This window comes from Berghia stephanieae, chromosome 5 (genome assembly GCF_034508935.2).
Source record: "Berghia stephanieae isolate SIO BIC M18660-M18661 chromosome 5, UCSD_Bste_1.3, whole genome shotgun sequence".
In the NCBI taxonomy this organism is placed as follows: Eukaryota; Metazoa; Mollusca; class Gastropoda; order Nudibranchia; family Aeolidiidae; genus Berghia; species Berghia stephanieae.
The window spans coordinates 15,570,576-15,598,398 of record NC_088364.1 but is presented as its reverse complement, the minus strand read 5'-3'; the positions used below and the strand labels follow the sequence as shown (position 1 = coordinate 15,598,398).

Sequence of the window (27,823 nt, the reverse complement as noted above, 5' to 3'; positions counted from 1 at the left end):
GGGAGAGCTTACAGCGCTCTCCCATACCCCATAGCTGTTTGGGGATCGGCCCTTTGTGCTTCCCATGCCACCCTCTTTGCTTTTAGTAAAATTCATCGGCTATAACAGGGACTTTTAAGAGCCAAATCGGTTATAACAGGGGCTTGGAAACTCACTCAATATCTTCAAATACAATGCATTTGCCAACATTACGCTAGGGTAAGCCTATACAGGGACGGCTGGTAATAATGGGCAGGGTGGGCAAATACCAGCCTGTTTTTTCAAGTTATATGCTGTATTACCAGGTCCGAAATAATCAAATTTAAATCAGATAATTTCAAAAGTTACTACTTAAACTTGATGCTTCGTACTGAAATCAATTTGTGTGTATTTTTGATAGATTGCGAATCACCATGCACCCCGTAATGCATAAAGCAGGATACGCTCCTGATCTTTTTATCCCCCCCCCCCCCCCCGCCCCAACCACTCCACTCCGCCCTCATCGTCATCTCATCGTCACGTCGTCTGACGGTGAACTCAGATTTTTGCTGTCTGGCCTCTCTAGTACTAGGTCGGGCTAATTCAAATGAGCCCACCTATTAACCAGTGAACACTAAATAGAGATTTTGGCAAACGAACTTTTTCTTATTTATTGCCTTATTTGTGCTGGGAAGGTTCCAGTATTGAATTAAATTTATTAATTTACTAATATTATATCAATTTAGTATTAATTTGTGTTGTTTTTATATATTTGTTTATCCATTTAAATTATTTCTTTTTTTTTTTCTCGTTTTCTTTAGTGTTTCTCAAAACTCATTTATTTAAATTGTTTTCTTATTTGTTTGTTGTTGTTGTTGTTGTTGTTGTTGTTTTTTGTTTTTGTTTTGTTTTGTTTTTTAACAAATTAATTTGTTAGTTCTTTTTTTTTAAATTCTTAAAGTAATTAGCGCAGTATTTTTATTGCCAGACTAAATAATTTTGCAAAACAATGTAATTTTCTATTGTATTCCCTCTAATAAAACAAAACACTTTTATTCAAAAGTCACGACTAAATAAATATATAAAATACAACCACCATTTTGGTTTTCTCAAAAATTGAATTAGTATACGAGAAATACTCTTCTGAGTAAGAAGTACGTTTAAAGGAAGGGTGGGCAGATTCCGTACTTGCCCGTCCTGAAGCTAATACATACATAAGATGGTTCGCGATGAAGAGACGGGAAGCTTGTGGTTGGTTGGGTAAGGAGCAAAGATAACACGGTCGTTATTGTGACGATAGTCAAACGAATGCATGAGGAGAGATTGGTAACATTATTTTGTCTTAATTGTATTGTATGAAGTATTGTTTTTGTTTGTCTTATTTTGACTATGGAACTGATACTTGTCATAGCAGACCTGCCTACTTTAAATAGGAAAATAAAAATCGTAGTTTTCAGGGCTAATAAAATCGTAGATATTTTAACTACCTTTTAAAAAAATTACCGGAAATTTCGTCTGTTTTGATAGATATCAAATTTTAAAAAACGAGAAAAAATAATTGGAAACGTAATAATGATGGTGATGGTGGTATAGTGGTAGCGGTGGTAGTAGCAGTAATGATGATGGTAATATTATTATGGTTATTATTATTATTATTGTTATTGTTATTATTATTATTATTATTATTATTATTATTATTATTATTATTAATTATTATTATTATTATTATTATTATTATTTATTATTATTATCATTATTATTATTGTTATTGTTATTATTTTTTTTTCCACTTTCATGTATGTGGTCATCAAATTGTATGCTTTATTGGCGAAAGCCTAAGATTGAATAAACTTTGTAATATCGTATGGTAACCATCATCATCATCATTAACAACAACAACAACAACAACAACAATATTAACAATAAGTACAACAATAGCAATAAAAACAATATCAACATCATCATACAATTTCCGTCATCGTCTCCACAACTATCATTCTAACCAACAGCACCACCAAGACCACTACCATAATTACATCCTCCCTCACCGCCTCGTCTTCCTCCTCCTCCTCCTCCTCCTCCACCACCACCATCGCTACCACTATTCCAACCACTACCACCACCGGCACAATCATTCTAACCACCAAGACAGCAGTAAAAATGATGCAATTTGAGCTCTGAATGAAACTCGAGTCATATCGCTGTTGTTGCTTCTCGATGAAAACTTTTAGGTTACTTCGTACTACTGAAAATCAGAAATATGTAACAGAAATATTAATCTCGCCGTTGAGGGATTAAAGCATCTCTTTAATTTTTTGAGTGAACGGAATGGACTTGTATTGTCAAGGTGTTGTCGCATTATGTCTCGTCGCTTTATTTTTAGTTGTATTCTCTTTCGTGATTCATTTTTGATTACGTTTGGAATAATTAAAATCTACTGGTATTGTCATTTCATTGTGAAAGTGATTATTTGTGGTTTAAATATTTTTTGTTTAAATGAGGAAGATTATTTGTTGTTGAAATATTTTTTGTTTAAAGGTAAAAAAAAATAATTTAAAAAAATTAATAAAAAAAAAAAAAACAAAAAAAAAAATTAATAAATAAAAAATATATATCATATATATATATAATGTAAATTTTCACTCACATTTTTTGCCGAGACGACTCGTTTCTGTGTTTTTCCTTTAATTCACACTTCTTCAGTCGGCATAATCCATATCATATATATATATATATATATATATATATATATATATATATATATATATATATATATATATATATATATATATATATGACCGAATCATCTTTGCCCCACCACTGTAAATAGGCTAGAACCGCCACTGAGCCTATAGCTAAAGGCAACAGAGAGCTGGGTGGGTTAGGGCTAGTTCGTGAATACTATGTGTGTGTGTGTGTGTGTGTGTGTGTGCGCGTGTGTGTGGAGATTAATTACTAACAGTATTTTATTAAATCATATTCAGTATAACATTACGAGTCTTGAGGCAGGCAGTGCGTAGCACAACACACGTACGCACACACACACACACACACACACACCGTTCATCACACACACACACACAGACACACACACACCGTTCACCAGACAGACAGACAGACACAGACACACACAAACAGAGAGAGAGAGAAAGAGAGAGAGAGAGAGAGAGAGAGAGAGAGAGAGAGAGAGAGAGAGAGAGAGAGAGAGAGAGAGAGAGAGAGAGAGAGAGAGAGGGGGGGGGGGGGGCATTTGGATTATTTCCCTTGAAATTCGCCTATAACAGGACTCGGTTATAGATAGAATGCGGTTGGCCAAGGAGTTCACAACATTGCCATCCGGAAGTATAACGGACCAACACACAAACTCTGTGTAACCATGAACTTTTATAGTCTGGTTAATACAGTTTAGTGAGAACAACTCACAAACGCGGATGGCAAAAACAATAACAAAGGCCTGAGTGACGTCATCTGCATACTATCTATAACAAGGATTTTAGGTCGGTCACACCATCACTGTTATACTGCGGTTAGTGCAAATATGAAGCAATTGAAACCAACAATTAAAAAATAAAAGGAAAGAAAAAAGAAAAAAAAAATCATTTAAAAGTTGAAAAAAAGAGATATTAAAGAACTGCGTAGTCTTCATTAAGGCAAGAAGCCCAGTGACCATGTGTTTCGTCTTAATTAAGTGATACAAAGCTTGCTAGAAGATGTGGACTGTGAATAGCAATAAACAAAATGAATGTAACAGCAAAAGAAAAGTGTACGAAATAAGGAACATAATTTTAGACTTATAACCTGACTGGATGACTCGGATTAGAATATCTCGTAGGTATTCCCTCTACAGGGGGATCATGGTTGCTCAGTTAGTAGAGCTCCCGCTTTTGACGCAAAAGGACCAAGATCAGTCGATATTTTTCCCCACACCTCTGTCCACACAGCAGTAAATGGGTAGCTGGATCTCTTGATCTTGCAGCAAGTACTTTACGATATACTAGCGTCCTATCCAAAGGGTAACAAACAATTGCTATTGTCCGTTTCACGCTATAGAAGCCGGGATAAACTCCGGCTCCACGGGTCTTACGGCTCTGAGGACTATTATTACTAGTCCCTCTACAGATCTCTTTGATCTATGAATCTCTTCTTGAAATGGAAACAATAATAAGAACGATATAATAAAACATTTTCAATAAGCAAGTAGCCCAGTCGCGGGGTGTTTTGTCACAGACTTCAAAGTCAAAGTGATACTAAGCTGAATGGACTGTAAAAAAAAAATGAATATAACAGCTTCAAAAAAGAATAAAATACCAAACACGGAACGTGTTAGATTTGTAATAGATGACCCGGGTTAGAATATCTTGAAGGCATTCCTTATACAGATTTCTTTGATCTATTCAGTCCACTGGTGGACTGAAAACACAGCTGTGTATTCAGTCCACTGGTGGACGGAAAACACAGTTCCGTTATAAAACCTTGGCTTTAGAGGAACTCTCTTTGCACTGATGTTTATTTTATGGACAGGGCTGCCAGATGGCCATATGCGCAGCCAAAATGGTCACGCAGAGAATCGCGTTTTTAATATATTATATATTTATATATATATATATTTTTAACTAGATTTTTTCCAAGTTAGAGTCGATTTTTTTTTGTTTATCAAAAACAGTTTTTCTAAGGGGCTCAGCGTTAATAGTGTTTTATCACTTTTGAAGTCGATATTGGCTACGATGAACTCTGGCCATTTGGCAGCCCTGACACTTGTGTTTACAGTAACAGCGCAGGCCATGTCGAATGACGAATGTCAACATGACCATGGCACAGAACTTACATCATCTCGTAGTTGTAATGGTTTGCAAATTAAACCCCTTGATGAAGTTTCTTTCCATGTTTTAATCACATAGATTTGGTTGCTCCTAATACAAGGTACTATTTTTAGTTTTAAAAATCAGTCTGGAGTCTAGAGAGGCGAGCCTTCTCTACGAATCAACGCCTTGCTTGAGAGTGAGAGGCCACTTCTTCGCCTTCACTTCTGTGTTCACTGACGAAAGAGAAATGTTTTTGAATAAAAACCCTAGTTAGGTACCTCTCTTTCAGAGCTGAAACTAGCTTCTTTCACCTTTCTAAGATATATTTTGATTTATCAAAATGTTAGTTCGTTAAAAGATACCAGCCTTATCTGACCCGTTGAGTCTGAGTCGACGCAATACGATCTAGAGTCTAGAGTAGGTACTTTGGTAAACGTCCATTTGGCCCTCCAGCAGGGAGCCGATAAATGGGCTAGTGGCTGTGACCCGATTTTTTGGACTTTTGAGTGATGGGTCTCAGAAAAAGTTCCATAGATTTTTTGTTTATGGATGGATTTTAATGATTGATGTCTTATTCTCTTCAGGAGAAATTACTCTATCGTTTGGTGTAGTTTATTTTCATGCTGGCTCGTTTATTTAACATCTTAACTTTTATATAAAATTAAATTCAGGGGAAAGTTGTATACCGCATCCATGAAATTCGTTCCAGCAAAATCCTTACTCAAATATTAGCGGCCATTTTAGACCAGTTTTGAAATCCAAATGGGGGTTACTACCGGAAATGCAACACTTTTCAGGTCACAAAGTCCGTCAGTAAATAACAAAGGCAAATAGAAGACCATTTTTCAGCCTTTAAACTAACATAACTTTTCTTCTGCTTATCTGATTTTCACAATTTTGGTATCATTAGAATAGTGTTGAAAAGCACTTTAAAATGATATAGGTTTCATTGAGCTCAATCCAATTTGAATTTTTTACCAAAATACCTATCTAGAGAGGTGGGCCGGTGTTACCAATACTTAGCTTCTATACCAGGATAAATCATTCGTTTGGACCGAAAAATAAATAAAAAACTTACCGCTTACCGTCAAAAGCAGTTTAGATTTGAAGATGCATTTGTTTTCTATCAAAAAACATTCGGTAATGGACAATCCTTGATGAATTTCAAAAGTTGTGTTGAAATTATATCCTAATTGTTTTCATGATTAATTCCTCGCGAAATCGTGTGGGTATCGTTTCTGTTATCAAGGTACCGCCTAGCCAGGCAGGGTTGCCAGATCATTTTTGAGTAAGAGACCAAACTAGCTATAGCAAGAGGCCAAACCCACCTTAGCCTCGCGAAAACTCTTTAGATTTGTTAAACAATTTAGATAGGATAAGGAAAATTCGTATATATAGAAGCATTAGCAAATGCAATCTGTGGCGTTAGCACGTGTTGCGTTTAGATATTTAGATTGCCAAATAAAATAAGTTTTACCGGTACCAGAGTAAAACGATATAACGGGGAAAGTCAGAGGAAGCCAAAAAGTTGGTTACAGGAGGCCAAGTGGCCAAACCAAATTTTGGGAGGCCAAATGGCTTGGGAAAAGGCCAAATTTCTCAAATTTGGCCACCAGGAGGCCAAACTAGTAACCCTGGCCCCAGGTTTTTAAAAAAGTTTATTGGGAAAAAGATAAGGAACAAAGTGTCCATAGATAGGTATGCAATTTGGTGCATTAGTGCAGTAAAAAGGCCTTTTTTTCTTTTATTCAATAAACTTGACTGCTGGTGGACCCTAGGCCTCTCTACAAGTCCAAGAAATAATACTTTTTCTCTGCTCCAACGAAAATATCTACCCCCTACCGGTCTAATTATTTGTAGCAGACGACAAATTTCTCAAAACGGTCACGTGACACTGTAAAAACAACACAGGAAGTCCATGAAAGCTTATTTACGGCATTTCCTTTGAACCGTGTAAACAACAAAATTTCGTTTTCATTCGACTCAACGGGTCAGATTGGCCGGTATTTTTTAACGAACTAAAGTTCTGAAAAATCAAAATGTTTCTTAGAAAGTTGAAAGATGCTAGTTTTTGAAACAGAGGTAGGTTTAAAAAAAAAATCTTTATATTTTACGTGAATGCATGCTCAAGGCGAGTTGGACGTGCAGCGGAGGTTGGTAGGCCAAAGGCCCACCTCTCTAGACCTTAGTAGACGTCTAGTTTACTTTACACGGAAGTACCGACAATTAGCATTCCCAGACTTCATGTGTTGTTTTTACGCTGTCACGTGACCGTTTGAGAAATTTGTCGTCTGCTAAAAACAAATAGACCTGTCAACAGAAGATATTTTCGTTGGAACAGGAAAAAAAAGTTATTTCTTGTACATTTTAAGGGAGGACTGGGTCCATAGCAGACAAGTTGATTGAATTAAAGTATAAAAGGAAAAGGGCCTTTTATCCCCACCCCCTCTTCCTCCTTCCTCACCCCTCCTCCTCCTCTTCCTCCACCACCACCACCGTCGCCTTCTCCACCACCACAATCACCACTGCTGCCACTACCACCACAGCCGTTGCCGCAAACTGAGCAAAAAGTTATCATTTTTACCGTGAGATGGGAAGGGGAAGGGATACTATGACAAGAGAGAGAGAGAGAGAGAGAGGGGGGGGGGGGGGGGGGTAAGGGGGCATGGTGGAATGATGAAAGAAACAATGGGTTGCCTGATGATGTCGATCAAAGGAGTGTGACAGAGGTGCTTCACGGTGTGTGCTTCATGGAATTTTAACCTCTTACAACTTACAGTGACACTGATTTTTTTTTCTCCAGATTGCTTATGCAGAATAAATCGTTTCCATCTAGAGAGCAGTAAGAGTATTTCGACTCGGTTTCAATTAAGCTATAATCGCAAAGCTTGTCTTTTAATGATAACATTAAGACTAAGATCTGGAGTTTGGGTAGTGTAAGATTGAATCTCGCCTTTAATGGGTAAAATTGTTTTGATTAAATAAAATAACCCAAATACACACGAGCGCGAGCGCTCAAGACAGCGAGGTCCATCCATTGCTTGTATTCAGTGATGCCACAACTCTGGTTTCACCGGAAAAAAACTCCGGTCTAGAGCAACAAATTACGGGTTACGGGCAACTTCCGTCAAATTCCGGTGAGGTCAACCACCACCACCACATCATCATCACTACCACTACTACAACTACCACCACTACATCATCATCACTATAACTACTAATACATCCATCACTACCACCACTATTACAACCACCACCACCACATCATCATCACTACCTCTACAAATTCAATCACCACCACCACACCATTATCACTACCACTACTGCTATACCACCACCACCACATCATTATCACTACTACTACAACCACCACCATTATCTCATCACTCCCAATACTACTACAACCACCACCAACACCACCACATCATCACTAACAACCACCACCACCACCACCACCACATAATCATCACCACCACCACTACTACTACTACTACATCCAATACTACCACATCATCTGAACTAACACTACAACAACCACCACCACCACATCATTATCACTACAACCACAGCTACAACAACAGCTACAACCACCAGATCATCATCACTACCACTACTACTACAACCACCACAACCACTTCGTCATCACTACCACTGCTACTGCAACCACACCATCACTACCTCTACAAATTCAATCACCACCACCACATCATTATGACTACCACTACTGCTATTCCACCACCACCACATCATTATCACTACTATTACAACCACCACCATCATCTCATCACTCCCAATACTACTACAACCACCACCACCACCACCACATCATCATCACTAACAACCATCACCACCACCACATAATCATCACCACCACCACTACTACTACTACTACATCCAATACTATCACATCATCTGAACTAACACTACAACAACAACCACCACCACATCATTATCACTACAACCACAGCTACAACCACCAGATCATCATCACTACCACTACTACTACAACCACCACAACCACTTCGTCATTACTACCACTGCTACTGCAACCACACCACCATATCATCACCACTACAACTACTTCTACTACTACAACCACCACTACTACATCATCACTACCACTACTACAACAACCACCACCACCACCACATCACCATCATCATCACGATCACTACTACTACAGTCACATCATCATCATTACCACCACTATTACAACCACCACCACTACATTATCATCATTACTACCACTACTGCTGCAACCACCACCACATCATTATTACCACTTCTACTACAACCACCACCACTACATCATCATCACTATCACTACTACTACAACCACCATCACCACCACATCATCATCACTACCACCACTACTACAACCACCACCTTCACATCATCATCACTACCACTGCTACTACAACCACCACCACCACATCATCATCACTACTACTACACCACCACCACATGCTCTCTCTCTCTCTCTCTCTCTCTCTCTCTCTCTCTCTCTCTCTCTCTCTCTCTCTCTCTCTCTCTCTCTCTCTCTCTCTCTCTCTCTTTTTTTTTCTCTTTCGGCGTTGCTCATGGCTCATATCTCAGTACTCCTGCAAATAATAGAAGTTACCATCAATAAACTACCACTTCTACTACAACCACCACCACTACATCATCATCACTATCACTACTACTACAACCACCATCACCACCACATCATCATCACTACCACCACTACTACAACCCCCACCACCACATCATCATCTACCACTACTACTACAAGCACCATCACCACCTGATCATCACTACCACTACTACTACTACTTCAACCACCACCACCACATCATCATCACTACCACTGCTACTACAACCACCACCACCACATCATCATCACTACCACTACACCACCACCACATGCTCTCTCTCTCTCTCTCTCTCTTTCTCTCTCTCTCTCTCTCTCTCTCTCTCTCTCTCTCTCTCTCTCTCTCTCTCTCTCTCTCTCTCTTTCTCTTTCGGCGTTGCTCATGGCTCATATCTCAGTACTCCTGCAAATAATAGAAGTTACCATCAATAAACTACCACTTTTACTACAACCACCACCACATCATCATTACTACCACAACCACAGCAACCTCAACATCATTATCAAATCTATAGCAACCACCACTACCTTTAGATCATCATCCTCCTCCTCATCATCATCGCTACCACCACTACTACAACCATAACCTAACATCGTCATTACTACCACTACCACAGCTACTTCCACATCGTTATAAAAACTACAGCAATCACCACCACTATTACATCATCATCATGATCCTTATCATCATCATCACTACCACCATCACATCAACACCACCATGACAATTACAACCACCATCACTCACTACATAACAAGAGACATCGTCATCGTCAATGAAACGCAAAATAATAATAATAATTTTTCAAAAAATAAATAAATAAAAAATAAAATGATAATAATAATAATAATAATAATAATAATGATAATAATAATAATAATAATAATAATAATAATAATAATAATAATAATAATAATAATAATAATAATAATAATAATAATAAGAAGAAGAAGAAGAAGAAGAAGAAGAAGAAGAAGAATAATGATAATAATACTAATGTAGTTTATTTATATTTTGCGCCCAATCCTCTTTACAATAAAGCTCTAGGCTTGTAGGCTACTACTGCAAATACAGAACGAAACCGAACAAAGCATTTGCAGTACTACTGCAAATAACAGAAATGAATGATATCTACTATTTGCAGTACTACTGAGAATAACGAAAATGAACGGTATCTACTATTCGCAGAAACTACAAATGAACTTAATGCTTAAACATGAACATATAGATACACCACATATAACCCTACAGCAGGCCATGTTTAACCAAGTTACCAAATCAAATAGTACAAATTGTCTGCTTGGTATCCTCTTTGTAGCTAGTACTTAAAAATATCTGTCACTGTCTAAAGCTAGGTACCTACTCATTCAGATCTCCTGTGATTTGGGGTTAATATGTTTAATTGTTTTACCTAGGTTCATAACGCAATGGCTAGAATTTTCCAATCATTTTTACCCGCCTGGTCATTGACAACTTTCAACATTGGTCGACTGTGTTGAAAGATAATATACCGTATCGCTTGGCCACGACATTCATACAGTGGTGCGGTCAGATCAAGCATAAACACTCAGACACACATGCACACCCATACACTCACATAATTGAGTATATGGCTCCCGAATTCCCAGTTGGTAGAGCACTCGCTTCACTTGTAAGGGGTGAGGCTGAGATTATTCATTTGGGCCCCTTGCACTGACTTTTAGATCTCAAAAGTACCTTGCGATAGATTAGTATCCAATACAAAGGGCAGTAATCAGTTGCTATGGTCTGTATAGTGCTATGAAAAATTGATAAAGGACCTAGGAAGGACTACTTTACTTCACATTCACACACACATACACACAGAGAGAAAGTGAGTGTCTGTGTGTGTGTGTTTATACAACTCATTTATGCAGCATTTTAACATGGAACAAGTTTAATACCTGCTCATTTCAAGCTCTCTTGATTTTTCTATGAATACTGAACTTAGAACTCACCAATACGCCATTCTGTGAAAACTTAGCTTTGATCTGAGAATCTTCTGTAATGTTAAGGGCAAGGCAACACAGCATACCAAGAAACTTGCACGAAAAGTTAATAGAATTTTTTTTATTTATTGAAATTTATTGACTCAGAATACATGCAAATACAATATTGGACTGACAATCACACCAGCTGGTGTTTATCTGAAAAGTGTCAATGATTATTAATATTGACTGGTAATTTGTCAAAATTTTGTTGTGTTTAAAAAAAATGTAACATAATTGAGACAATAGCTGGTATGCTTTTGAAATGTATTGATGATGCAGTGGAGACAACTTACAATGGCTTCGTCCGTAATGGTGGAAAACAATGGTTTTTAATTCTAGGCTTGTTTTGTTTTCGTAATGTCATCATGCATACCATCACTACTGCTACTACAACCACATCATCATCTCTACTACAATAACCAGCACATCAACATTTCTAGCACCACTATTGCATATACAGTAAAATTACTTTAAACCGAAAGAAGCTAAACCGAAAAATACCTTAAACCGCAAAGAATTTAAGAAATTGTACTAGTTTCTTCATTATCTTTGTACTAATTCTTACGATGAACCGAAATACTTCTAAGCAGGACTTTCTTTAAACCGAAACAACTTGAGAGCACCTTCCTTTTTTCTCTTTCTCTCTCTATTTTTCTTCAAAAAGTCGGGAAGGTGGCCACACGTAATAATGCCCGGCGATATTAAACAAAGAGCGTAAGTTTAAGATGAGGGTGATGGGTGGGGTGGGGGGTAGACAAACACTTCAATTACTGCACTTGGGCTTGGTCAACAACACAATCGCACAGACTGGAAAAGGAAGACAGCGGGTGACTGGCATGCGAAAAATGAGGAAAGAGGGGGAGTTGGGGTGTAGAATCACGAAGCGAGATGTTCTCGCTCGTGTGTTGATGCTTTGGAACTTTTCAACACGACAATAAGGAGGAGGGTGGTAGACAACTTACCATTGACATGCCATTTCATTTCCACTTTGTTTAAATGTGTGTGTGAGGGGGAGGGGGGGGGTGAGGTTCTATGTAATTAGGCCTTTGAACCTAATGGCAATTCAACAAAAGAGAGACGTGTAGTAGACAGCTTAGCATTGACACGCCTTTTCATTTCCATTTCACTTCATCTCTGAGTAGCTGCGCATCATTCATTATCAATTATTGCACAAGAACTTTCGATCTTATTTTAGCTTTGCATTTTACTAAAAGATGTCTAAAAGAAAACACTGTGCTTACACGTTTCAGTTTAAAATCAAAATACTATGTGAAGTTGATGAAAAAAAAGTTGATCAAGACGGAGATATGTAGAATACACGGCATCCCAAACTCAACTCTTTCAACAGTTTTGAATTGAAAACAAAAACCCCCAAAAATATTTTTAAAACACACAAACAAAAAAAAAAAAAAAATTAATGGTAACGACTGCATTTATTCAACAACTCCATTTAACGGGAAACCCATGATACGATTAAATGAGCAAATTCCTTAAATAGTTACTACCCTTGAAAAACATTGCAAAACGGGAACTTGCTTTAAACCAAAATGTCTTTAAACCGAAATGGTTTAGAAGGTCCCCAAAATTTCGGTTTAAAGTAATCCACTGTATGTAAATGTCACAACTGAGAATCTTCTGCCTAAATGGTGGTTTATCTCCGCCTTTCAACATCACAGTTCCACCTTTTTCAATTAAAAAAAAAATGAATAAAAAAGACTCACTACAACCACTACATCATCAGCCCTACCACAACTACTACAATCACCACCACACCATCATCCCTGTCACCACTACTACTACAACAAGCACCACATCAGCCCTACCACAACTACTACAATCACCACCACATCATCATCCCAACCACCATTAATTACCACTACCAAATCCTCATCCCTACCACCACTACTACTACAACCATCACCACATCATCATCCCTACAACTGCTACTACTACAACCACAATATGTTATGATTACACTTTCAACTTTTGAAATTCCTCTCAATGATGTCAGAAATTGCTGCGAGACGCATTATTTTGGATTGCGTCTCAGTAAATTTGAATGAAATTCAAATTTATGGGTTATCATCCCATGGATGGGTCTTGATCTATGCGCTGAAAAATTACCTCCTTTTTTGTGACCAGTCATTCTCACCCCTGAAATTTCTGATAGATCTTGCCATTTTTCTCAGGACCTCACAAAGGTCCTCCCTACGTGATAGACAAACCTGTTCATTCAAAATTTCTCATGCTGTTTGTTCTAATAAATATCTTGAAATTTACAAAGGCTTAAAATTTTTTAAAAAGTTTTGATCTCTGAAATGCATCTTTTTCACAAAATTTGCTTCCTTATGCCCTATTCATCATAATTGATGACTAGAATAAAGTTACTTAAAAACCAGCCCATATTTTTTTAAAATGCCTCTGAAATTATTTTAGTTAACATTATTATCTACCTATGTACTTAATATCTTATATGGTTTTAGAGAAAAATGTACCAAACATTTAGAGATGTTTAGCATTTTAAAAAGAATAAAAGGGATCCTTTGAAAGGACAAACATAAAGGATTTTACAACCTTTAATTTTTTTGTTAACAACTCAGAAAGTAGTTTTTAGCCAAGTCCTATAGTTCAAAACAATAGTTGTGCCATTTTTCACAAAGTCAAAGCTGAGTTTTTTATTTTGTTTGTTTTTGTTTTTATTTTGAGGTATATAGTCCCCCCTTTAAAATTGAAAATAATGGTAATCCCCATTAAAGTGACGTTCTGCTCTGAGATGAATCTAAGTGGACATAGCAATCTAATCTAAGACTAAGTGGGAATCTCTCTAGCTGTTCGTATAAGTCAAGAGACATCTCTGTGGTATGCCAGTAGTGTAAATCTACCGGCAATCTCAGTCTTAGCGCAAAGTACTGACATGGTTAAGCTTAATCAAATGAAGTTAACACAACATGATGAATTTAAAGTGCTGGAAAGAGAAAGACTGAAAGAAAGCAAGGGTTCTATAGCTAGATGTTACATCACAAACACACAGAAGGGGAACACAATACAGTGGAATCCTGTATGGCTATGCAGTCTAGTGGTATTACATTCTCCATCGGATTGGAAGGTCCTGGGTTCGGGTCCCGAGTGGCGCATAGTTTAATCCTTGGAAAAGGCTCTTTACTAACATTCTCTCACTGTACTCAGGCATAAAATAAGTACCTAGCTGTTAACGGCGTTGTCTCAGTCCAGAAAAAAAAAACGCCCAACAGGCTCATGTCTTGTCCTACATGTTAAGTGTTGCTGTTGCTGAGGGACCCCTTGTAAAGCGCTGTGAGCACGTTTAGTCGATATTGTGCATATAAAAGCTCAAATTTTTTTGTTTAAAAAAAAAGATTTAGCTTTGCCAGATCAGAAATATTGGTTGACTTTAAGCAATGTTAACTTTATCCGTTATCAATTAACAGATAAAGAGGCAGAAGTTGATCTTAAGAGTGTTGACTTAATGGGATTCCACTGTTTGGTCCTTTTTTTTATTTAGCGGTAATTGAAAGCATTAAATAGTTTTATTTGATTTTTAATGGATTAAGGTTTGTTTCAGAGAGCTTGCCACATACATGAATGTGAATACAGTACTTTCTATAATGTTATTTGATTTTATTGATTAATTGATTTGTTTTGTGAATTTGAAAGCATTGTATTGAATTTGAGAGCTGTTCTACTATTCTAAAAAGTACCTACTATAGTCTGATGTACAATGTTCAAAACCATATGTCACAAGATATATATTTTGGTTGATTTCCAGAGAACTTATAAGTCATTTATTGTTATAAACTGACACTTTTTCTTTAAGACAAAGAGCATGTTGATAATAAAAGACTCTTTTTAAAAATGCCAAATAGCTCTTTAACAATAATGATAAAGTGGTGACTTTTAATGACAATTAACACAATAATTGGCTGGTTATTACAAATAAAGTGTCTGTTACTTCATCAGTTTCCTTCTTCACTTTAAACTTACTATTTGATCCCACTTTTCCTCTTGATTTACACACACAAAAATCTTTTCACGATTGTTTTATTGTTTTCATCACTGGTATTTTCACAGATCAAGTTCAGCGTAATCTGCAAGTATGGTTGGATTATCTATTACTCGGTGTAAGAAAAATCCTGGTCATCCATCGTTTATACCAGTGAATGAATTTACAGAGCATCATGTGCCTTCAAGCTTGCAGAACAAAGAGAGCATGGATTCCATCCATTGTATGATTAATAGAACTGTGAAAGTGGTAGTTGGGTACACAAGCTTTGCCAGACCAGAAACATTTCCAAGTCGCCGTTCTCCTTATCCGTTTCACACTGCAGGTGGTACCAGGAAAATTAGATATGGAACAGGGTTCTTGGAAAATGATTTTAGATTAATAAAAGGAATGGAATGCCCATGTCCTGAATGTTCCAAGTCTGGAAATCCTGCCACTAAATTTTGGGAGTTTGTGGTCTCAACTACCACAGTTGTGATTTTTGATGAATCAGAAGCATTGAACACACGTTTTATGTTTTTTTATGATACTCAAGGTACAGACACCACTGAATATCTTTATGGAACAACAACATTGGGAAAATCAAATGATTTAGATGATTTAGAGAGAATTTTGACTGACCACACCAAAGTTGCTTGTGTTACTCATGACCTGGATTTGTCTGATAGACTCATAAAAATTCTTGAACGGCCAATAGATCTTGCTTCAAACTCAACTGGGATAATAATATCTCACCCACATGGTTCCAGCAAACACATCTCTGTTGGAAACTTTCTCGGTGTGGGATTCCATTTTTTGTACAAAAGAGAAAACGTTGTCCGTTTTGGACCAGGAATGGATGACACTGAAATCAATCTGTTGAAAGAGGCTTTGTTTGTCACAAAGTCATCAGAACTATTGAAGAAGGTGGATGAAGACAGTGATGTTTCAGTCCATTTGACTTCAAGTTTATTCCCAGAATCTTTTATTTTAGATGCAAATGTTGATTTTCCACAATTTAGTTCAGTTGATGGGAATAATGTAGATGAAAGTGAAACGAAATGGTGTAAGTTTCCTGTGGGCACCAGGTTTTTAACCAAAGATAAGAAAATAATTTCAGTTCCAGAGGGAATGGATGTTGATGTGGATGCCTTATACTGTTATCTGGTCTATGATATTGACACATGTCCTGGTAGTTCTGGAGCAAGAGTAATCTACAGAGGAGAACATTTCCATCACAGTGGCTCATTTACCCCTGTCAATTTGAGTGGATTCATAAAAGCATCAGAGTGTGCGTTAATAGGTAAGTTGATAAGATTAAGGTTGTCCATGCCAAAACTTCATATATGGACGGTTTTAAGAAGGCTATCACATAATTGTTCAAATCTCATACATTTACTTCTATCACTTTTTAAATAAAGTCCAAGCCATATTTCATTTGCCAAAGTGAATACTAAGCTGCTAGAACATGTGGAAAGTAATGTACAAAAATGAATATTACAGCTTTAGAATAGAATTAAATACCAAACGTCAAACATTTTGGCTAAAAACCCTTCTTCAGCCATAAGAAAAATAGTAAAATATCACTTTAAAACCAGCCAGACAGCAGAAAAGTTTTTGCACTCTAGTCGGCAAATACAATGTTAAAATGTAAACAAATTGAACCATTCGCTTGCTTACAGAAACAAACATTGTCAATATTTCATGTCAAACTTGATATTCCTGAAAAATGAATGATCTTTCAATAAAAGAGGTCATATGTTAAATAAAGGTGTTCATGTAACTTTTTATTATGCTTGATGGCCTACTTATGCTAAAACGGACAACATAGGCACTTTTTGTATAATATAGACAGAATATCTGAAGACCTAAATTGTACAATTGGTTTGGGATACAAGACTTTGTCTATTTGACTTTCCCAAAAAATTATCCTCTGCGACAATATATTAGAAAGTAATTGGGAATGGGATAGGACAAAACGAATGGACGTAAAATCTTTTATCTCATATAATTACAGTGTATCTCGGATACGGCAACCTTGGATTCAACGGAAACGTAAAATATCCCCATATTTCTCTCTTCTTTTTGACACTACTAAAACCACCACACATTCAATTAGGTTCATAACGGCACATTTCGGTTACAATGAAGTAATTAACACTGCAAAGAGTTTGCAGAGTGGAGAAAAGACTATCATTAAAAAAAAAAGACTTGTTACACTCCAAAATTGTCTGGTAGACGGCTTCCACACAATGATACAGTAACAATCCAAGTGGATGGGGGTATTCTGTGTGTGTGAGTGTGTGGCAAGCGATGGTGTGACTCAGTATCAGGGCAGTGACTCTCAAGGTTACATTGCAGCATTGAGATGATTTTGTCTCTCAATGTGTGGCGGTGTGTGCATTGTAGGTTGGGTGCTTAGGCGTACCAAATAAAAACAAGTAGTAAAAAAATTTAAACGAAAGAAGCTAAAACCGGAATAATACTTAACCGAAAGAATGTAATAAATGGTAGCTCTTCATTATCTTTGTACTAATTCTAACGAGGATACTAAATACTTCTAGCATTACTTTCTTTAAAACCGAAAAAACTGGGCACTTTCCCTTTTTCTCTCTATTTTTCTTCAAAAATTCGGAAGGTGGCCAACGAAATAATAGCCCGATAACAAACAAAGACGTAAGAATAAGATGAGGGTGTGGGGTAGGAAAACACTTCAATCACTGCACTTGGCGTTGGCCAACAAACAATGCACCGACTGGAAAAGGAAGACGACGGTGGACTGGCAGGCGAAAAATGAGGAAAGAGGGGGAGTTGGGGTGTAGAATCACGCAAGCGAGATGTTCTCACTCGTTTGCTGATGCTTTGGAACCATCGTCTACTATAAGAAGTCGTTGTTTGGAACTGACTGGATTTTCAACACGAGGGGGAGGGGGGGGGGGGGGGGGGGGGGTAGGGTATACTTACCATTGACATGCCATTTCATTTCCAGTTTGTTTAAATGTGTGTGTAAGGGGGGGGGGGGGGGGTCTATGTAATTAGGCCTTTGAACCTAATGGCTTTTCAACAAAGAGGGGAGTGTAGTAGACAGCCTAGCATTGACACGCATTTTCATTTCCATGTCACTTCACCTCATTATCATTATCACACAAGACCTTTCGATCTTATTTTAGCTTTACATTTTACTAAAAGATGTCCAAAAGAAAGCACTGTGCTTACATGTTGGAGTTTAAAATCAATACACTATGTGAAGTCGATGAAAAAAAAAATTGAGCAAGACGGAGATATGTAAAATACACGGCATCCCAAACTCAACTCTTTCAACTATTTTGAATGGAAAAACGAAAAACCCGAAAACTATTTTTAAACACACACACACACACACACACACACACACACACACACACACACACACAAAGAATAATAAAATAACATTTTTTTAAAATGGTTACAAAGACGGCATTTATTCAACAACTCCATTTAAGGGGAAACCCATGATATGATTAAATGAGCAAATTCCTTAAATAGTTACTACACTTGAAAAAACATCGCAATACGGGAACTTGCTTTAAACCAAATGTCTTTAACCTAAATGGTTTAGAAGGTCCCCAAAATTTCGGTTTAAAGTAATTCTACTGTAGTAAAGTGTGAAGGAGAATACGATTAAAATTACGTTTCTGATATAATGCTAGCCAAGAGGAGGGGATTGAGTTGGGGGGGGGGGGGGGGGGGGGGGGAGCGACCCATTTTACTTATGAAGGGTTAAGGGTCAATCTTACAAGTGTTGTTTCTTGGTGCTTGGTGGGCAATGTGGCAAGGAGGAGAAAGGGAAAGGGGTAATCCTTTTATTTTTCCCAACTTAAAGTACTTAAATGGTTATGTCCCTTGTAACGAAATTGAAATATGGTTCCACATGGCCTCCAAGGGGAATAAACAAAGCATTGTGATTGTGATTGAACATAGTGAATGTGTGGAAATGCATTATATAAATGGTCATACAGTGGAACCTCCCGATTACGACACCTCCGAATAGCGACAACCTCATGATAACGACATAGACCCGTGGTCCCGATTTTTTTTCTATTTAAGGTCAGTAAAAAAAACCTCCAAATAACGACGCACTTTTTGATAAAACCTCCGAATAACGACATCATTTTGGCGATTTTCGGCAGTTTTCGTAGATATCTGATACTAAAAATACCGAGTATGAGTACTCAACGTTTATAAAAACGATTCCTGCTTGAACCAATGATAACGCAACTTTTGAAACCAATGAGAACGCAGCTTTTTTGACGAATCTTGGCTGATATGCATTAATAAAAACCAAGGTATAAATGTAAGTGGAAGCAAGTAAACACAAAATCTTGGAAAATGTGATATTATGTGATGATACAAGTAGTAGTAGTAGTAGTAATAATAATAGTAGTAGCAGTATAGTAGTAGTAGTAGTAGTAGTAGTAGTAGTAGTAGTAGTAGTAGCAGTAGTTGTAGTAGTAGTACTTGTAGTGTTTTTGTGGGAGGAGGAGGAATTTTATCTAACTCGCAGCGTCCGAATTACCTGTTTCTGTTTGTTTTAAAGGGTTTTACAGCGCTTGTGACACATCTATGTCATATCAGCGCCAGTAAAAAGGAAGAAAATTGGATAGTTAAAAACATTCTAGATTTACAATTGAAATGACATAAGAAAAAGTAAGACAAAGGGGAATGGTTTAAATAGGGAACAGATGTAGATTCCAGGAGCACACAATCAGTGTACTCAGTTCAGATCACCTAAAAGTCTCATCCAGACACACGCACAAGAACCCTCTAAGAGGAATACACTACAATGTTTTGTTTGTTTTGTCAATGTTAATAAAAACTGATCCCGCGGGCCTTACCACGCCCCCTTTGTCCGCCATCTTGGAAACCTCTAAATAACGACACCTCCGGATAACGACATAAAAACTCGGTCCCGTGGCATGTCGCTATCGGGAGGTTCCACTGTATTAATATCTATCTTCTTTCATTTGTGAATCATGTTTCTAGACAAAGTAAATGAGAACTCTACATGTTGGAAAGTTGAAATGAATTTTCTTAGACCTGTTGACAATAATACTAATTACACTGTCATCTGCATTTTTTTGCCAAATTGGGACCTAAAATGTGCCAAAATTTGCCCCCAAAAAACCCAAAATTTGCCAAAAAGACCCCAAAATTTGCAGAGGAGAACTAAGCGTTTCAGTAAAAATTAACACGCGATACAGAAAAAAATATATATAAAAGACAATTTATTACATTTATTTGACTTGAGAAATGAAATGACTGTGAATAGCGTTGTTACAAAGATTTTAAAGGATCATTATCCGTAGAGAGTAGCTTGCCTTGGTTTGGGCCCAGGCAAAGCTGCAACATTTCTCAAGTTTCGCACTTTTTCTCTCGTTATTTTGTTTTCGCTTCATTTTTTTCCCCAAAATTTGCCACGCGATTTGCCAATTTTCCCAAAATTTGCCACAATTTACCAATTTTGGGAAATTTGCTAAAATTTGCGGATCGCCCTGATATTTGCGGTCGCAAATTGCCATTTGCAACAGCAAAAAATGCAGATGACAGATTACAGACAAAATCAGGAATGTCAGGTGTGGAATTGCTCAAGGAGGGCATTGAATTGTTAAGGTTTATCTCTTTTCACAGGTACTATTGGGGATGATGCTGTATCCGTGGGTGCTAGCAGTCTAGATGATGAAGGCTTTTCTGAGTATGCTGCAGGTGAATACGTTATTTTGTTATTTCCTTTTTGATAAAAACCTGTTGTAAATAACCATCAGCTAATGTAACTATCTCTTGTTCATCTTTAACTGCCATTTGTTTGTGTACTTGTGTGTGTGTGTGTGTGGGGGGGTTAAGTAAGCAAGTAATGTGTGGGAGCAGTTATGTGTTAGTACTTGTGGTATTTTTACCTACTTAGTGTAAGCTTGATGCAATTGATCTATGTAAAGCTCTTTGAGGCCTTGGCATAAAGCGCTTTAGAAATGCTCATTATTATTATTATTATTATTATTATTATTATTATTATTATTATTATTATTATTATTATTATCATCATCATTATTATTTTTATCATTATTAATCCGTTTTATCATCCTTTTGTTATTGTTAAGCATCAATTTTAAATTAAAGTCCTTGATTTTTAAAAAAAAATGTTTTTAATGGCACCTAAGATATTTAAGACAATCACGGCTGCGTAAAGAGAAATAATAAAAACCAGTAAACAAGAGATCCCTCCACCCCCCCCCCCCCCTCCCCCCCCTCCACCACCCTCCCCCCCCCCCCCCCCCCCCCCCACCTGCTCACGCTAAAAGAAATCAAAATGTTGCTGTATTCTGACTCTCACAAAGGACAATTCACTGATAATTATCTTTTAGTTTAAAAAAATAAACAACCCCCCCCCCCCCCCGCAAGCAGATCAAAATGAAATAAAAGGTAAAACCAAAAGTAAAACAAAGTTGGTGAAAAAGCTTTTTACTCTATTGCCCCACCCTAATGGAATGCAACCACTCCTCAGACAAAGTCTTATGACAATCTGTCATCTTTCAAGAAATGTCTGAAGACTGAGTTGTTCTGTAGTGTTTATTTTTATTTATGGAATTTTTTGTCTATATGTATGCTTATTATATGTTTTCAGCTTTTATGATGTAAAACACTGCAGAGTACAATATCTGTGGATGTCAGGTGCTATATAAATGCATTATTCTATTTCTTATATATTTAAATTTATGAATCAAAAAACAAAGACCAGCAAAGTCTCTACTAGAAATATGTCTCTCTTATTATATTATTGTCTCATATTTGTAAGACGGATTACATCTTTAACCCAGATCAGAGCAAAGGACATCGATGTTGCTTTGTTATCATACTTGTTATTCATTCTCATTATATTTTATTATTGTTAGTGTCTGAAATTATAGGATTCTATTTCTTTGTTGTTAAAAAAAATTATTTATTTATTATTATTTATTTACCAGATGTTGAAATGATGGACTGTGATGAGTCTTTTGATGATGCCATTGAAACTGATGTTCAGAATTTAGAATTAAATCTTGGAATCAAAATAAGAAAACCGCAGATCATGTTGAATGATAAAGTTTTTGAATATCTTGATAAAATAGATACATCCTTCAAAGAAACTGCAAGCCACGAAGATTTGTACTACCACATTCAGAGTTATGTAGAAGAAGAATCAAGCATGTTTCCTGATCGGTATTCTTTCAAAACCAGGTCAGAGTTGAAGGAGATACTAACTCAACTGATTTTCAAAAAATATTTTGCTGCCGATGCTGTCAATTCAATTCCTGAGGAAATACTTCTATCTCAGGAAGCATCTTACTGGGGCCTTCGTTATTTGGAAGACAGTCAACCTGGAGACCAGGATGGTCCTTACCTTTACAATACAGCATGTCGAGATACATGGTTTGAATATGTGATTGACCTACCTCGTCAGTATAGAGGGGAAGGTAGTGGAGGCCCAAGAAAGACTGTGAAAATTTACAATGTGGAGAAAAATCAAATCGACAATACGGACATTGAAACGAATTCAAATTTATCATTACCATGGGACGAATGTTTCAAGTGCCAGAATGATTTTGAGAATCGGCATTGATCTGAATAAGGGTAAGCCCAGGAGAGATTACTCTGATGGTCACGGTTTTTATGTTTCAAGGGACTACTATCAAGCAAGTAATTGGGCCCGCCGAGGTCATGGCTTTCCAGTTGTTGTTGTTTTTAGAACTCAGAATGACTTTTTCTCTGATATAAACAGACACATTCATCTCAGAGCTACGGATCTGACACCCTGGCAATCTTGAAACATTTTCGAAGCGGTTGTATGGAAGAAATTGACACAATTGAAAAGATTGATAATCCAACACTTGATGAATGTGATTCAATAAACGGTCCTATCCTTTTTGACCTGAATGGATTCAGAAATGGGGAAGGTCTTGTATTGAAAAGCCATCAGACTTGTATTCGCAAACAAAATTGTGCCAATTCATTTTACACTCATTTAGATTGCATTGTTTTCAATCCATGAACCTACATAGTCCACTGTTTTTGGTTTTTTTTGTTTATGGTAGACACTTTATCAATAATGTGTATATTGTCATTAAAAGTCATCACTTTATCATTGGTATTAAAGACTTGTTTGATATATAAAAATCACAAGTCTTTTATCATTAACACATTCTTTTAAGGAAAAATTGTCAGGTCATCAAGATAAATGACTCATGGGTTCTTAGGAAATCAAAGTATATGTCTTTTGATGGATTTAAACATTATGCTCAAGTACTTTTTAGAATGGTATAACAACTCTCAAATTCAATACAATGCTTTCAAATTCACTAAACAAAGTCAAAGAGCTAATTTCCTATGGATTAATAAAGTATTATATTTTTATTATTATTATTATTGTTATTATTATTATTATTATTATTATTATTATTATTATTATTATTATTATTATTATTATTATTATTATTATTATTATTATTATTAATTATCGTGATTAGATACTCATTATCTTCAAATAAAATGACCAAGATAGCTCATTTGCTTTCTTACATACCGTACAATAAATTTGATAAAATCTAAATCTATATTGATGATTATTGATAATGGATTGAATTAATTTGCACCGATGAAAGCACTCCATTGAATACTTGGGATTTTTATAAGGCAATAAAGGACTTATCTTTTTAATTGCCTTCTTGTATCAATCACATTTCTTTAAATAAACTATGTGCATAGATAGGAACTTGAGTCTACCAATTCAGACTGGTGATTTTTATTTTTTGAAAAGAGATGTCCACTCTTGTTATCTCTTTAATCTATTAATACAAATTTTCTCTCAATCCTGTCGATAGGTAGGATTTGAAAATATAATGATCTATAATTGCTCAATATAAATTTGATTAACATCCATTCTTACCACATAGAATTCCATGCTTACCCACTATAAAAACAATCCAAATTGATCTTGCTTTAACATGTAAATATGTTTATTCTTACCCTTCATACATTTGAGGATCAAAAGGTACTATGTCCTTTTTTTGGCTGAGTGGGGGTTGTAGAAGTTACTTTAAAAAGAAAAATAGGAGAGGTTACTTTCCTTAAATTTGGGGATAATCAAAATGATCTGAGTCTACCCAAAAGGGAACAATAGGCGATGTCAAAATACTGGTTCCAATCTCCATAGAAGTGTGAAACCAGTCCTTTGTAGGACTGGAATATATGCGGGGTATGTTTCAGAATTAAGTTTCCCTGCCGTGTTGTACTCACATTCTATTATGAATAGCCTTGTATTTGCTATCAATTGAAACTTAAATTACCTATTCAACATAAGAACCGTGAAGTTCCACACACTTCTGCATCAGTGTACCCAATGGTCAAAGATGGTGACCAGTGGCTGTTTGTCCAAGGCCATGATTGTATTCCTCATTGCCTCTTGAATCTGGTCCTCCTCTTCAAATCATTGACCTCGCAGCATTTCTTTAAACTTAGGGAAGACATGGAAGTCGCATGGGGCTAGATCAGGTGAATAGGGGCGGGTGTTCGAACAATTCCCACAAGAAGCCCTTCCTTGAGAAACTCATTCAGTCATGATGCGGAATGACACCTCGTTCAAGCAAAAAAATATTATTTCTTTGTATCGCTGATCTCAGTTTGCAAATTTAAGAACGAATCTGTAATAGCTTTTGTTAATAATTTGACCAGGTGGGACAGGCCACTTCAGTAAAATGCCACGTGTGTTGAAAAAAACGGATGTTCATCACAGGAGTTCTCCCAGTGTGTTCCTCATCCTGCATAACAGATCTCCCTTCTTCATTTTCTTTGACCCACCTTCTACAGTTTGAATTTAAGGCGCATTGTGCTCCAAAACATTACAGAGTTCTGTATTTTGCCAGTAGACTTTCCGAGAAGAGTTGAAAATTTGATGACAACCCGAACATCGTACAGTGAGAGGGTTGCATCAATGTTTTGCTCTGCCATTTTCCTTTGGTTACACTTGGACAAGGAGCAAAAGCACAACAAACTTGCCACGTCACAGCTCTATGACACGCCAACCAATATACCTGAAATTTAGCGTCAAAATTTCATTGTCTCAAATTTTGATAGTTTTAGCTTTCTTATTATTATTAGCGAAGTTATAGACGAGGCCGGCAACTTAATTCTGAAATACACCTTGTGCAACTGGTCTTCTGGTTTCAGACTGATTTCTTATTTTTTTAGCCTAATGAAATGGTCGTCAGTAAATATCATCCATCCTTGCTCTGTAATCATAAGATTCTGCCCATACATCCTTTTACTAAAATAGTTATGTCGCCTTATGATTCAATATGTAACCTGTCCATTGATAATCCTGTGGAGGATGGGCTACACACTTCCAGGAAGTTTTGAACTGGATTATAGGTAGGTTTGACACCACGACTTGTGCTTTCCATTAGGGTGATAAAACAATGTATTCATGCCTTTTTTCACGGTGATACATCTTAGATTTTTCTCATTGTCTCAAGACTAGCTACACGGGACGCTGTACTTTTTGATCCTGATCTCCTCATTTAATACCATGTCTATGTATGTAAACATAAATTGTAACTTTTTACTGTTAATTTTTATGACTAATTTTACCTTGTGATGATTCTTGTGATAGTATAATATTTTGATATGCATCCTATACACAAAAATGTTTTTATACTTAAATTTTGATAAAAGACTTTTATCTATTTGTAACTATCTATTTGACTATTTGATTTGATTTTTCTTATAACTGTGGAACTTTCAGGTGCCATTGGTGAAAAAGTTATAATAAGCAATGATTGTGATGGATTTCATTATGTGAGGAAAAAACAAACGAATATGTGTAATGCCCCAAACCAAAGTAGCAAACATTTTCAGTGTTTATTTAATGCTTTTACAGCTACAGTGGTATGCCACTTACCTTCGTATTGGAAGGTCCTGGGTTCGAATCCAAAGCTGCTCTTAATTGAGTCCTTGGAATAGTCAGGTGTAAAATGAGTACCTGTCCGTTAACAGCATTGTCTCTGTTCTAAAAAAAATATTGTAATATTGCCTAACGTCCCATCTTACAAGTTAAACATTGCTGTTGGCTCGGGGCCCCTTGTAAAGCGCTTTGAGTACATTTAGTGAATATTGTGTTATATAAAAAGCTCAATTAAAAAAAAAAAAATTAATGAACACTCACAGTTATAAATTATATACATAATGCAAATGTTCTTGCTTGAAGTAGAAGAAATAAATAATGATAATAAAATGGAATAGAATCTTCAATTTTATTCACAAAGAGAAATGATGTGGATGTTTTGGGTTTCCCCTTTTTCCACAAATCATGATGAATGAGAGATGACAAGATAATTTGTCTTTAGTGTGTCATTCATCATGTTTTATTGACATTTGTTGTTTCATTTGTCTTTGTAACTTAAATTAAATTGAAGTTCCACTTCCATTTTATGATTCCTCGTTATAAACAATATATATGCACACACGCACACACATATATATATATATCTTATATATATTATATATATATATATATATATATATTATATATATATATATATATATCTATATGATGATGATAATTACCACATACCTACATGCCTTGGAATATTTACCTCCTTTAATGTATTGCCTTCGTTAAATCTACCATGTTGAGTTATTATTATTGACATTATAGATTTTATTATTACTCTCTTTTGAAGAGGGGTCCTTATGGCTCTGTCTTCTATCCCGCTTTATCTGTCTACCCTTTCCATATTGTTATGGATTGACATTGCTTAATATTTTCCTGATCCTGGAATCCATAGCTGAGAGGGAGGCAGTGGAATACAAGGTTCCTTTTAAAAAATTTTTTGAGAGATTTTTTTTTTCTTGTAAATCATCTATCTGTTAAGTATTATTTTTGTTTTAAGATTTTAATCTGTACTTTGTAAACCTTTGAGTGTGTCATTCATGGCGGAAACTTTGCCTGTGCCTGGATGGCACTTTTAGGTGATGTCAAAATAAGCTCATTGATAGATTGCATATGGTATCTTCTGTTCTCTACTTGAACCAGTCCCCTTTGTCTTACTTTATATTTGGTTTATAACCTATTTTCATACTTATTTGATAATTTATTAATATTGTAAACATCCTAATGCAAGAACACACTTTTTAACCATATAATCGCTTGTTGTTCCAATATACTTTTTAAGACTTTTAATATTCTTTACCAATTTTTATTCTTTTTTTTTTTTTTACATTGATATTTCTTTAATATATGACTGCAATGTGCTGTGATACAGAATTATAATTTCCATACTAAGAGTAGTGGTAAAATATATGGATATACGTAAGTATTATGTTGATAAAAGTAATACCTTATCATCATATAACTCA

General features: G+C 36.2%; 1 protein-coding gene across 1 annotated transcript; it reads left to right on the top strand.

The window, feature by feature from the left end:
• Positions 1-4,754: 4,754 nt before the first annotated feature.
• On the top strand, positions 4,755-26,930 carry LOC144972472 (uncharacterized). Its single transcript, XM_078913672.1, has 4 exons — positions 4,755-4,878; positions 15,490-16,703; positions 21,068-21,142; positions 22,399-26,930. The coding sequence occupies exons 2-4, from the start codon at positions 15,515-15,517 to the stop codon at positions 23,031-23,033; spliced, it is 1,899 nt and encodes a 632-aa protein (XP_078769798.1). The 5' UTR covers positions 4,755-4,878; positions 15,490-15,514; the 3' UTR covers positions 23,034-26,930.
• The last annotated feature ends 893 nt before the right edge of the window (positions 26,931-27,823 follow it).

Coding starts and splice junctions, on each gene's coding strand:
- LOC144972472 (XM_078913672.1), top strand. CDS start 15,515: ATGGTTGGATTATCTATTACTCGGTGTAAGAAAAATCCTGGTCATCCA. Junction 16,704..21,067: donor ATCAGAGTGTGCGTTAATAG/GTAAGTTGATAA, acceptor CTCTTTTCACAG/GTACTATTGGGGATGATGCT. Junction 21,143..22,398: donor CTTTTCTGAGTATGCTGCAG/GTGAATACGTTA, acceptor TTTATTTACCAG/ATGTTGAAATGATGGACTGT.